The sequence below is a fragment of the Quercus robur genome, chromosome 5, assembly GCF_932294415.1.
Source record: "Quercus robur chromosome 5, dhQueRobu3.1, whole genome shotgun sequence".
NCBI lineage: Eukaryota > Viridiplantae > Streptophyta > Magnoliopsida > Fagales > Fagaceae > Quercus > Quercus robur.
This window is the reverse complement of record NC_065538.1, coordinates 88,310,820-88,322,962: the sequence shown is the minus strand read 5'-3', so window position 1 is coordinate 88,322,962 and position 12,143 is coordinate 88,310,820. Positions and strand designations below refer to the sequence as shown.

The 12,143-nt window shown below is 33.8% G+C and overlaps 2 protein-coding genes across 7 annotated transcripts in view; one reads left to right on the top strand and one right to left on the bottom strand.

The window, feature by feature from the left end:
* The window catches only part of LOC126727650 (uncharacterized), a 32,587-nt gene extending 21,198 nt beyond the window's left edge, over positions 1-11,389 (top strand). For 2 of the 5 annotated variants that reach the window (XM_050433530.1, XM_050433528.1), the window contains exon 13: positions 11,332-11,389. Coding sequence is in view for 1 of the 5 variants with exons in the window: in XM_050433533.1 (XP_050289490.1) it covers positions 10,960-10,980 (21 nt within the window). In the remaining 4 variants the exon portion in view is untranslated. Of the gene's footprint in view, positions 1-1,033; positions 1,093-10,959; positions 11,013-11,331 lie in introns of those variants that run through there. The other 3 variants (XM_050433531.1, XM_050433529.1, XM_050433533.1) reach the window with 2 other exon arrangements.
* On the bottom strand, positions 1,205-6,629 carry LOC126727649 (helicase sen1-like). 2 transcript variants are annotated; one of them, XM_050433525.1, is made up of 8 exons: positions 6,346-6,629; positions 5,216-5,752; positions 3,725-5,119; positions 3,316-3,640; positions 2,914-3,172; positions 2,603-2,809; positions 1,812-1,888; positions 1,205-1,507 (listed from the first exon to the last, which is right to left on the bottom strand). In XM_050433525.1, exons 1-7 carry the CDS (start codon positions 6,454-6,456, stop codon positions 1,816-1,818), a joined length of 2,907 nt encoding a protein of 968 aa, XP_050289482.1. In that variant the 5' UTR covers positions 6,457-6,629; the 3' UTR covers positions 1,205-1,507; positions 1,812-1,815. The 2 variants fall into 2 exon arrangements, with proteins under 2 accessions (XP_050289482.1, XP_050289483.1); XM_050433526.1 differs by lacking the exon at positions 5,216-5,752 and having other exon boundaries at positions 6,346-6,628.
* Positions 11,390-12,143: the final 754 nt, after the last annotated feature.

Here is a 12,143-nt window from a genome sequence, read left to right as displayed (position 1 = left end):
TTTTTATTGTTTTTTTAGGGATCACATCTCTAAAGTCTAATGCCTATTTTGTTGGTATTTTTTAATTAAAAACTAAAGAGTATGGCCCTAATAGACTAAAATTTCATACTTTTAAACCCAAAAATTAAGAAGAAAAAAAATTTTGAGCTCAAAACTAAAAAATGCAACCTACAAAAAGAATCAATGTATGACCCAATTAGTCCAAAATTGACCAAAGTAGATTGAATGGATCGAAGATGACTAAATAGACTGAAGTGGACCGACATAGACCGAAGTTGACTAAATGGACCAAACTGAACTAAAAATCTAAGCTAATGTGGCTAAATAGAAGCATAATAATAATAAATACTTCGCTTTAGTTTTTATATATTATATAAATATAGATAATATAGATTTGTAAGAGTTATATACTAACTATAGTATTACTAAAAAATAATTATGAATTTGTTCAAATATGCCTAATCTAGAAAATAAATCTAGAGCTCCTTTATATGAGATATTCAAACATGCCTTTCCTCTGTTGTATTTGTTGTATCCTCAATTTAAAATAAAATAAAATAAAATCCTTTTTTCATTGGGTAATGTTATATATAAGAGTACATGTGAAAAAAAATCTCAAGAATACATACACCAAATTAAGATGATAGCTGAATCTTTCAGGTTCCCTAATGTCTGTTTCTAATTTTAAAAATTATAATGTTTTTCAGTATCAGATATCCTTTAATTGCTTTCTCTTAAATGAAATCTGATTTTCAGTGGCTTCTTTTTCTTAGTTGTCTTTTGCCATTGTGTTCTTTGCAATGAGATTTATTTCAGGTTGAATTACTTCTTGGTAAAGCATATTCAGATTGGAGTGTACAGGCCTAAGAATGCATGCAAGTTGGTTACTGACATTGTTCTTCACTATGCGTCATTGTTCTTTATTAATTATGATTCCCTCTCATTCCTGCTGGTTGATGGTATGCTTCTAGTTTAGATTTTTTGAGATGAACTGGACTTGCATATAAATTTTATTGGTATTATTCTTCTGCAGGGAATCATTTTGAAAGAAAACGGAAAAGTTGGAGATGCAGAGAGGATGTTTATTCAGGTGAGTAATGAATATTTATTGGCTTATGCATGAATATGGAAATGTACGTACATACATATCTTTTATCAAAGTCATCAACAAAGCAAATTTCACAATTTCCCATTTGTGATTGGATATTATAACAACCAACTGAAACTTCCTGAATATATTCACACCATTTTTACATTTTGCTTAAACAATTTGTTTTGTTTTTTCCGCCCTCTCAAAGGCATTTGTCTTTAAACAAGTGTACTTAATTACTCAACTGCCAGTAAGAGTTTTGTGTACTGATTATAACATGTATCTTTGCAAACTAAAAACCTCGTAATAAGTAAGAGACTGCATAAGCCATTTTGTGTCTTTCTTGTGCACAGCAACTCCTCTCCTCCTGCGAAACCATTCTTGTGGATTCTCTAGAGGTCTCCACTATCTGAAAGTCTTGGAATTGCAGTGGACATGTCAACAATGGGGGGAGTCTTAGAAAGCACGCATGTTAAGTACACAAAACCAGCTAATAGATTTTAGCATACTCTAGGGTTGCATTTGGATTTGAGGACTAGTTAAAATGGATAGAACATGTATAATATGTTAGAAACGTTTCAGGTTGGTGATGAATGTATAAGCTTCGTTTTAGTTCAAATTTTAATATGAACAATTGTCTCAAGTCAATATCAGGTAAAAATAAAGATAGCTTCAGAATTAAAATACTCAAATTCTATCACCAGTAAGAAGGTAAACGTACCTGATTAGTCATCAGGCAGAATTCTTACCCATTTATCTGTAACAACACTTCTCCCAGTTGTGTGCTTTGAATTAATTCTGAAAATCATCGATTGGAAAAGCAAACAGTCTAACTAAGGGGGAAAAAAAACCATGATTGCAAAATAGACATGGGGTTACAAATGTTACGTTAGAGGAGAAATGAGTTTAGCAGGAATCATGATTCTGGTGGGAGTTCAGATTGTGTCACAAATTAGGAATATTATTGTTAACCAAGGGCAATTTGATGCATAAAATTAGGGTGTAACTCAGGGCCAAAATATGAATTAAAATTTTTTTTTCTTAGTTATCACACGAGGGGACAGTCATTTTTGCAAAACTTTGGACTTCATTAGCATTTTCTTATATCTCAAGAAAGGTAGATGTAATTTTTCTAAAGAAATTAGTCATCTAATACCTAAGAGCAAACCATCCTCCACCTTGACCAAGGTGCATACCAAGTCAAAGGAAAGAAAACAACATATATTAGGACATAATTTCAAGTTCTCTGTAGGGATTTCTTCAAGCATGTGGGTCACATTATATGCAGTATTATGATTTTTGCAAAGCAGAACATACTAGTCATCTAAAGCAAAGCAGAACATGCTGTTGATGTATTTAATTAATACCATACTGCAACAACATGGATAACTCCCCATTTGACAATCTAATAAGTGCATATTTAAAGTGAATAAAACCTTCCCTAAGCTCTTCTTTTAGAGCTATTCTAAAGTAGACAAATTGATTAGTTGGATAATTGCTGATGTTACTCACCTATTAGTTGTAGATGATGATTCTGACTCATCCCTCAGACTGAGTGAAGCTAACGGTTTTGAAAGGGACAATACAGGATCAGCCAAACCCTTGTCTTCATTGAAATTGTAGAAACACTTCCGTTTCTTGGCATCATTGACTAATTTCTTCCAAATAGTGTTCTTCTTAGTTAAAGTTGCTTCATTTCCCAATATCCAAAGGCAATACCTGCAAAGTGAGACCATGCCTATTAATTGCAAAAACCACTAGAGTCTCAAAACATGTTTTCACAGCACCATAGTGAAGTCTCTACTTTATACAATATCTGTTACCTTGCACGCGTTAGTGCCACGTTTGTTCTTTGATGATTTTTAAGAAAACCAACTATTCCGTTCTTATTACATCTGACAGTAGAGATAATTATCACATCCTCCTCACCACCCTGGAACCCATCAACAGAGCGAACACTAATGGAGAAGTCATCATTAGAATCTGCATTGTACTTCTTCACCGTCTCTCCAATTGCAAAAACTTGAGCCTTGTATGGTGAGATGATACCAACTCTAACCTTCTTCTTTGTGCGAACTGATTCTTTAGGAGTGAAAGGAGAAATGAAAAATATGAGATTTACGGAACACATTAGCTTATTGATGATCAAGCTAACCATAACTAAACTTCCTAGCAAAACATTTTGCCAAAATTGAGACTAGGATTAGTTGCTACTTTAGACATACCTTTGAAAAGGCTTGAAACTATCTCAGATGCCACAGCCGCCTCAGCCATATTTTTCAGACTATGGCTGTTATCGAATTCCTCTTTTCCATGTGCTACATTTATAAAAGAGTAGGAGCCATACATCTTCCCCTGAAGGAAATGCCTCTCGTAGCTTCTTCCTTTGACATTGTGGCCATCCAAAATATGATTTTCATAGAACATCCTATTTGGGAATAAGCTTATGGATGGATGCATCCTATGCTGGACATTAAGAAGGTCTTTCTTGTGTCCTATCAATACCAGCCTCTGGAACAAACTTCTTCCAATTTCAGCTTCCTCAGAAATCTAGTAATAAAAAAATTTAAGGATGTTACATTGATAATTCATAAAAACAATCAAGGACAGAAAAATAATAATAAAACTTTAAACCTTGCTTTGAACCATCGCAGGCAGTTGACGTTCATCCCCAATGAGAATAGCATGGCGGAGGCCAGGAAGTTGTAAAGGAATGGTTGATTCACATTCCTTAAGCTGAGCAGCTTCATCTATAACCAGTAGTTCCAAATCAGTCTTTACTTCATGCACTTTAGCAGAGCTTGATACAGTGCAGAAAATCAGACAAGAATTTTGCAGGCAGAATTTTTTTATAGCATACTCGCTTTCAAAATTTGGAACATGGAATTTTTGAGGAAGTGATCTGAGGATAAGAAGGCACTCATTTTTCACAATACTCAACTCCCTTAAGTGACCAAGTCCGCTTCCTACATTTTTTCTGAAGACTTTCTCTAAGAACCCTTTATCAGTAACACTAACAGCACCCAACAAAGTTTCAAGAGATTTGAGAAGATCAAGAGCTTTGATCATCTTCTTTACCATTTCTAATGAAATAAAAGAAGTAGGTAAGTGTGTATATAAATTTTCCATAAAAAATGTCAGACGTTTTGAAATGCATTTGAATCTCTTCTGTACGAACTCCACAAATGTCAAAGGGTTATCACATTCATTGGCTACCTGTCCTTCATTTTTCTTTTCTTGGGAAGAACTATCCTCCCTTTGTTTTTCCTCATGCTCTAAGCCCTTTTCATTCCACGAAGGCACCTTCTGTTTCTGTCTTTTCTTGTTTTTGTTTTCATTTAAGGTTTGAGTGATAACTTTCTTCAGATTTTTCTTGCTCTTCTTGTCTTTGGCGGATTGATCATCAGCCTCCTTCCCTTGATTCCTATCTATTTCTTTATTTTTAGATTTTCCTTCATTTATATTCTCCTCAAGGTCTTCCACTCTTCTATTTTTCAGGTAAAAATGATATTGTTGTTTAGGTTCGTTGAGCAAAGTAATCATTGATAGTAAAGTATCTTTCCAGCCTGTTGATGAAAGAAGGCATTCATATAGTATAGTAACTCGGTTATCAAGGAATACATCAAGAAGGTCATGACGATCACCAATCTTCATCCGCTCCCCATTTCCAAATAAAAGTATATCTCCAAGCCCATAAGTATCATATTCAAGTGAGTCTGTCACATTCTTTAGAAGCCGCTGGGTCACTTCCAAAACTGCAGTATTCGTCGGGGCACAAGTAAGAGTTCTGCATTTCATTCTAAGTAGATATAATAGTAAATAACCAACTGTCTTGGTTTTCCCAGTTCCCGGCGGACCCCATATTAGTTTGACAGTATTCTGATGATTGCATTTCCTAGTTTCCAAACAGCTAAGAACTGCAGCTTTCTGGGAGTCATTTAAATCAGAGGAGCAGATTCTGGACCTCACATCTGCATAGGTAGTACTGCAATTGTTTTCAGAATTGCACGAAGTACAAATTTTTGCTACCTACAAGAAGTTAAAAAGAAAAAAAAAAATTGCTGAGAATAATTTCCAAAAACATTAATATGCAACAGTAAAGTAAACTATGATTAAAATTCTTACTGCAGAGTTTGGTTGCAGCACTTTTTCAATGATATCTAAGTTTTTTCCTTCCAGCTGAGAGTTCAATGCTCTCCATATACGGATATTTGTGGTCATGTTTATCAGGCAAATAGCATAAAAAGTTTCCCTCTTCTTCTTCTCTTGTTCTAGAGCCAAGATGGGCTTTGAGGCTAATATTGTAAGAATATTGTCGTCTTTCACCTTTTGAACAAAAGCAACAAGAAAGGCTCTGTTGGGTCTGTCTAAATCATTGTATTTTGGTCTTACATTTGTCAAGGCAATGATGTCTCCAACCATAGGTTCATATCCTCCATTCTTCTGTAATCCACTCACACTTTTAAGTGTAACAAGGTAAAAAAAGTCTTTGGGTGGTTTAAAATCCTTGGTTTGTTTGAATGACGATATTTCACAACTAGGCGCTAGATGCAGTGTTGACATGCTTGATAACAAGTCAGCATGTGTTTCCTCAATAAGTGGATAAGTGAATGAATTCATGTATTCTGTTGTTGAGGAAAATTTAAGTGGGATCTGTCTCACCTGTTAGTAAATCATTTCAGGGTTAGGACTTAGGACTGCAATTTTCATGAGAGGAAAGTTTAGTACATGTACGGGTGTGATCAACATGATCTGAACATAATTGCAAGGATCCATATCTCTGCTAGGAAATGGGAACATAAAGACATAATATGTAACCGCATCCACATTATCATCAAATTTTCTGCCAGGTCTAACTATGCAGATAAATCAAATCACAATATAGGAACTCTGTATTTGATGTCATACACTATTTAATCATAACAAGTTCTAGGTTTTCCCAATAGTTGCATGAGAGATATAAGAAAAGAAGAGGGAAAAAAAAGAAGAAAAAACAAATGAACAAACAGACTTAACCTAAAATGCGAAATTTATGTTACCCCAACTTGACAACATAGTTTCTATTGGTATATAAAAAAATAAAAATAAAAATTAATGGTTAATACCCCATTTGGTCAGATGTGATATTCATATATTTTTTGACATTTGGCTAACAAACAAACTTTAATGAAATCGATAGTGCTCTATAATCTGCATGTGTTACAACTTAATTTCTTGCAATGAGGAGGATGGTGAGAGCTTTATGGTAGACAAACCTGGTTTTTGTAAAGATCTTCATTGCGAACATCTTCGATAGACCAAGAGAGTACCAAATCTACTAAGCGTCGACCTGGAACTTCTTTCTTCTTCACCGCAGTCTTCTCCATTCTGTCAGTTCCTTCTTCTCTTCTGTATAGTCAGTCAATGGCCAAAATGTCACACACCCTTTAAAAATAGAGATCATGAAGGTTTGCTTAGCATCGACGGAACCAACTTGGAAGAAAAAGTGAGATATTCCTAACATGCTTTTGGCTTATAAGAGTTTCCATTACATTTTCCTTGTAAAGGTCAGAAAGCATATGGACGTACGCAACATGATTAAAAGAAAAACGTTAGAAAAGAAGAAAAAATAGAAAAAGTTGTAATAGAAGACATTGACTTGAAGTCAAATGAAAGTTTCCCAAGTGGGAATGCAAAACTAACTTTGCTTCCTGCCTTCTTCCTTAATCCTTGCACAAACGGTATTCGATTCTCTATCCATACATGCAACTACCATGCAACAGTGCAATACTCTTGTATGGACGTCCCAAATTTTGTAACTAGCATACGTTATACACATTTCCACATACCCACACACATCATAGCCTAAGTACACAAATATTCCAATATAATGCATATATATATATATATACACACACCTATATCAAAAAGAACCTGTTTGTGTCATTACCTAAGTAAACACTATAGATTGCAAATTTTATCGTATTTATTAAAAAAAAAAAAGTTGTATGAACAACCCAATTAGTTAACCTTTTATAACCACCAAAAAAAAAAAAAAAAAAAAAAAATCCTGCACAAAAGAGAGAAACTTACTATGTTGAAAATAAAAGACTGAGACAGAGACTTACAAGGTCTCTTTCTTTGTATGGATGATAGTATGGGGGAGAGGTCTTCTCAATTGCGATATTTTAATTAGGCTAAAACTTATTACACGTGTAACAAACAGTGCCCTTCTAATTAATAGAGAAAACAAGCTTGTAGGATGTTGTTGTATGTGCCCCAATAGTGGGGACAGTGGAGCATCTTTTGTTACATTGCAGTGTTGCATTTGAGTTGTGGAGCTTTGCTTTTCATTCAATCAATGGGTGTTAACAAAAATACATCACCGACCTTTTATTTGGTTGGCGGAATCCAGTAGGCATATATTCTTCATATATTTGAAATTTGGTCCCGTTATATTTGATGTAGACATTAAGGCAAGAATGTAATTTTCGTACTTATAAAGAAATGGAAATTTTAGGAACACATGCAATTGATAATATTGTTTACTAGATCATTACTTAATTGGATTTTTAGAATCATATTCCTTTTGTCATTACAAAAAAAAGGTCTATAGGTGCATTTTTAAAACACGGTTGTAGCTCCTAAAAACGCGGGTATAGGTCTATTTGAGCTATAACCGCATTTTCTATAGCCGCATTTTGTAGTGTCGGCATTGCATCATGGTAATAGGCCTGACTAGTCTATACCATCATTTTAAAAAAAGGCTATAGAATTTTTTTACCACGTTTTATAAATGCTGCTATAGACATATCATTTTGTAACTCTTTAGACTCGTTTATGTTTAATCTTATTCAATAAAATACTTAATTACTTAAAAAATGATTTATGACTTTTTGGATCGGAGATTAGGTTTTCGTATGATCAATCAAGGTGGGCTAAAAGGATTTAGATTTTAGGATTCGTCAATTGCATAATGTTAGGTTCTAAAGATTTAGGATTAAATGTTTAGATTTCTAATTTGTTTATGTTGGCAAACCAAGAACAAAAAACATGTCTAGAATAGGTCTTAGACATTGCTCAAGGTGATTCAAGTCAAGTCTTAAGAACATTCAAGCTACAAGAAAAAAAAAAATTGAAATTCAATGAAGCTTGACAGATCGAAGAATAAGCTCAACTAATCGAAAATCATAGTAAAGTAGTTTTTGCAAAATTTTAAATCAAGCCCAAGCCCACGAAAACGTTTAGGGTTTCAATCCAACATTCCTAAGTATAAAAGGAAAACCCTAACTACGTTTTGAAGACTCTTAGAAAACTTGTGAGTTACTCCTATAAGATCTGAGAGATTTTGTATCTTCTAACTCCATAAGTATCTATCGGAACAAGATCTACAATCAAGTGCTTGTGGAATTTAGTTGCTGCTGCAAGATCAACAAGTGAGATCTCAAAGTCATAAGCATGGGAGCTTATGTGTTGCAAATCCAAGAGAGAAGAATACATGAATTCGGAACTTGCTCGTGATCGTGTCTGTAAGTTACTACTAGAGATAGCAATAGATTTAGGGTTAAATCTTATTGTAAAAACTTCAATTCTTTGTTGGTGGATTTATTTACCTTGAGGATAGTTAGGTCAAATCTTCACCAGGTTTTTACCTTGAAACGACTCGTTTCATTGGTTTTCCTGGGTGATTATATGTTTGTGTTCTTTATTTTTCAGCTGATGTGCATGATATGATCTTTCACTGTTTAACTTAGATCTCATAATTAACTTAAGTAATCACTTGGCTAATATATTAGGTTAAACAATCTGTTATAAGGGGTTCAAACAAACAAACACATAATGCATATGGGAAAAATGGGGTATTAGAAGTACTAGTAATGCATGATATTAGAGAATATAACCTTTACGTAGGGGTGTCCACCGGTCGGTCCGGGTCGAGTTTGTGCCCAACCCGGAACTGACCTGATGACATCGGGTTTCTGGCAAGAAAACCCGCCGCCAACCGCAAACACCAACGGGTCAGGTCGAATCGGTCGAAGCCGACAATGATGCTGCCAGAGATTCCATTTTGACGGCGACTGTATTTTTCACCGGATCTTCGCAGGATTTGTGCAAAAATCACCAGATCTAAGCAAAAAAACATCAAATAGCCACCTGATTTTTGCAAAACTCACGAGATCTGAGCGAAAATACACCAAATTGTCGCCGGATTTGAGCAAATACCATCAGAGTTTCGCTGAATTTGAGCAAAACCCATCATATTTTCAACGGATCTGAGCCTTATTTGAGCAAAACCCAACATATTTTCAATGAATCTGAGCCTTATTTGAGCAGAATCCATTAGATTGTAGCTGGATTTGAACGTAAACGACGAGATCTCGCCAAATCCGGTAGAGATTTCATGGATCTAGCTAAAATCTCACCGGATCTAAAAAATCTCGCTGGAAAATGCCATAGAGCTCGGTCGGTTCGGGTTTCTTCGGGTTTTGGGGAGAAGATTCAAGATTGAACTGCCCAGATCGGATTCTAGAGAAGAAAACCTACCACCGACCACCGGAGTTGTCGGGTCGGCCAGCGGTTGGTCCGGGTTCGATCGGATTTACCGGGTGGCTCAGGCCACTGGTTGAGTTGGACACCCCTACCTTTACGAAGGAAAAGTAAGAACTAGTTTATGATTGAATGCAGTGCAAAGGCCAAAGAATGTATGCAAGTTAGTTACCTCTTATTATTACTAGTCGTTAGTGGCAAACTCACGCGAAAATTAAATAGTGCACATGTTATATTTAAAAGTATTTTTAAATTTTTATAAGTTTTATGTAATAGAACATATAATGTAATAAAAAGATTTAAATTATAATTATAATATTGTTTTATATAGATGGAAAAGAAAAAAAAAATGTACACCATTATTCCATAGAACACATATAACATGTTACATTAAGTTTAAATTATTACATAAGTTTAGAATTGTAGAATTTTTTTTTTCTTTCCAAAATGTAAATATAATGCCTATATTATTAGAAATTGAATTTTAAGGTAATCTTTTGAATATTTATCATATTTTTTTTATCGACCACATCTCTAAAGTCTAATGCCAATTTTGTTGGTATTTTTTAACTAAAAACTAAATAGTATGGCCCTAATAAACTAAAATTTCATACTTTTCAACCCAAAAATTAAGAAAATAAAAAATTTTGAGCTCAAAACTAAAAAATGCAACCTACAAAAAGAATTAATGTATGGCCCAATTAGTACAAAATTGACTAAAATTGACCAAAATAGACTGAATGGACTGAAGAAGAGGACTAAATGGATTGAAGTGGACCAACATAGACCGAAGTTGATTGAATGAACCAAACTGAACTGAAAATCTATGCTAATGTGGCTAAATAGAAGTATAACAATAATAAATACTACGCTTCAATTTTTATATATTATATAGATTTGTAAGAGTTATATACTAACTATAGTATTACTAAACAATAATTATGAATTTGTAAAAATATGCCTAATCTAGAAAATAAATCTAGAGCTCCTTTATATGAGATATTCAAACATGCCTTTCCTCTGTTGTATTTGTTGTATCCTCAATTATTATTATTTTTTTTTTTAAAAAAAATCCTTTTTTCCGTGGGTAATGATATATATAAGAGTACATGTGAAAAAAATCTCAATAATACATACACCAAATTAAGATGATAGCTGAATCTTTCAGGTTCCATAATGTCTGTTTTTTATTTTAAAATTTTGACAATTTTATTTTATTTTTAATGTTTTTAAGTATCAGATATCCTTTAATTGCTTTCTCTTAAATGAACTCTGATTTTCAGTGGCTTCTTTTTCTTGGTTGTCTTTTGCCATCGTGTTCTTTGCAATGAGATTTATTTCAGGTTGAATTACTTCTTGGTTAAGCATATTCAGATTGGGGCCATATCAGTGATGCCGTATCTGTTTACGCCCGCCTCACCTCTAGTCACCCAGATCACTTCCGTGGTTACTTAGCTAAGGTTCCTCTAATCCTCTCTCTCTCTCTCTCTCTCTCTCTCTCTCTCTCTCTCTCTCTCTCTCTCTCTCTCGTATTTATGTAATGAATGTACTTGCCAAATAGCTTGGAATGTTGGTTGATTTAGAACTAATGATGAAAATTATTTTTTACCAATACACCAGCATATCTCATCAAAATATGCCAATACCAGCTACGACATGTATATTCTAATGAACTGGACTTGCATATAAACTTTATTGGTATTATTCTTCTGCAGGGAATCATTTTGAAAGAAAACGGTAAAGTTGGAGATGCGGAGAGGATGTTTATTCAGGTGAGTATATGAATATTTATTGGCATATGCATGAATATGGAAATGTACGTGCACATATGTATGTATGCATCTATAATAGTGTCTTTGAAAATACGTATATGTATATTTATGTACCAATATACACGGGCGGAGCCAGAGGGGGACCAGGGGGCACCTGCCCCCCCCCCCCCCCTGAATCCCCCCAAAAAAAGTCCTCATATTTTCTATAAAGCAAACCATACCCCTAATATGGAATAAATAAATAAAATACACATTTTTATTTGAGAAAGTTTAAAAATGCAATAAATTTTCACAACACTCTTATTTTTAGTTGAGATGCATCTCAAAATAAATATATTTTACTTTTATTTTGACCAATGATATATTGATATTTTAATTTATTGTAAAAATATTGTGAGATTTTGTAGTATTACTCAAACATCTCCTCTCACTTTAAACAATGAGCCTGACACAAAATAAATACCACTGCCACCAAACCTGTTTAGACTTTTGACCAATTTGGCAAATTTCAATCCTTTTTCTTTTTACTTATCCAAATTTCTTTCCTTTCATTTCAATTTAACCACGTGGAACTCAAACTTTACACAAAATAATATTAATAATAATAATAATATCTTGTATGGCACTAAAGCAGTAAAACATCCATTATTTATTTCTCCATCATTTCTTGCATTTTCATAGTTTCAAAATTTGATTTTTATCCTAAATCCAAAATTTAAATAATTAGAAGAATAGAGAAAGAAAAGTTGAAATTT

Excerpts from the sequence above, each read along its gene's own strand:
- LOC126727649 (XM_050433525.1), bottom strand. The coding sequence starts at position 6,456 with ATGGAGAAGACTGCGGTGAAGAAGAAAGAAGTTCCAGGTCGACGCTTA. Across the intron at positions 2,810-2,913 it reads GTGGCACTAACGCGTGCAAG|GTATTGCCTTTGGATATTGG; the intron begins GTAACAGATATT and ends CTCACTTTGCAG. Across the intron at positions 1,889-2,602 it reads TCATCATCTACAACTAATAG|AATTAATTCAAAGCACACAA; the intron begins GTGAGTAACATC and ends GATGATTTTCAG.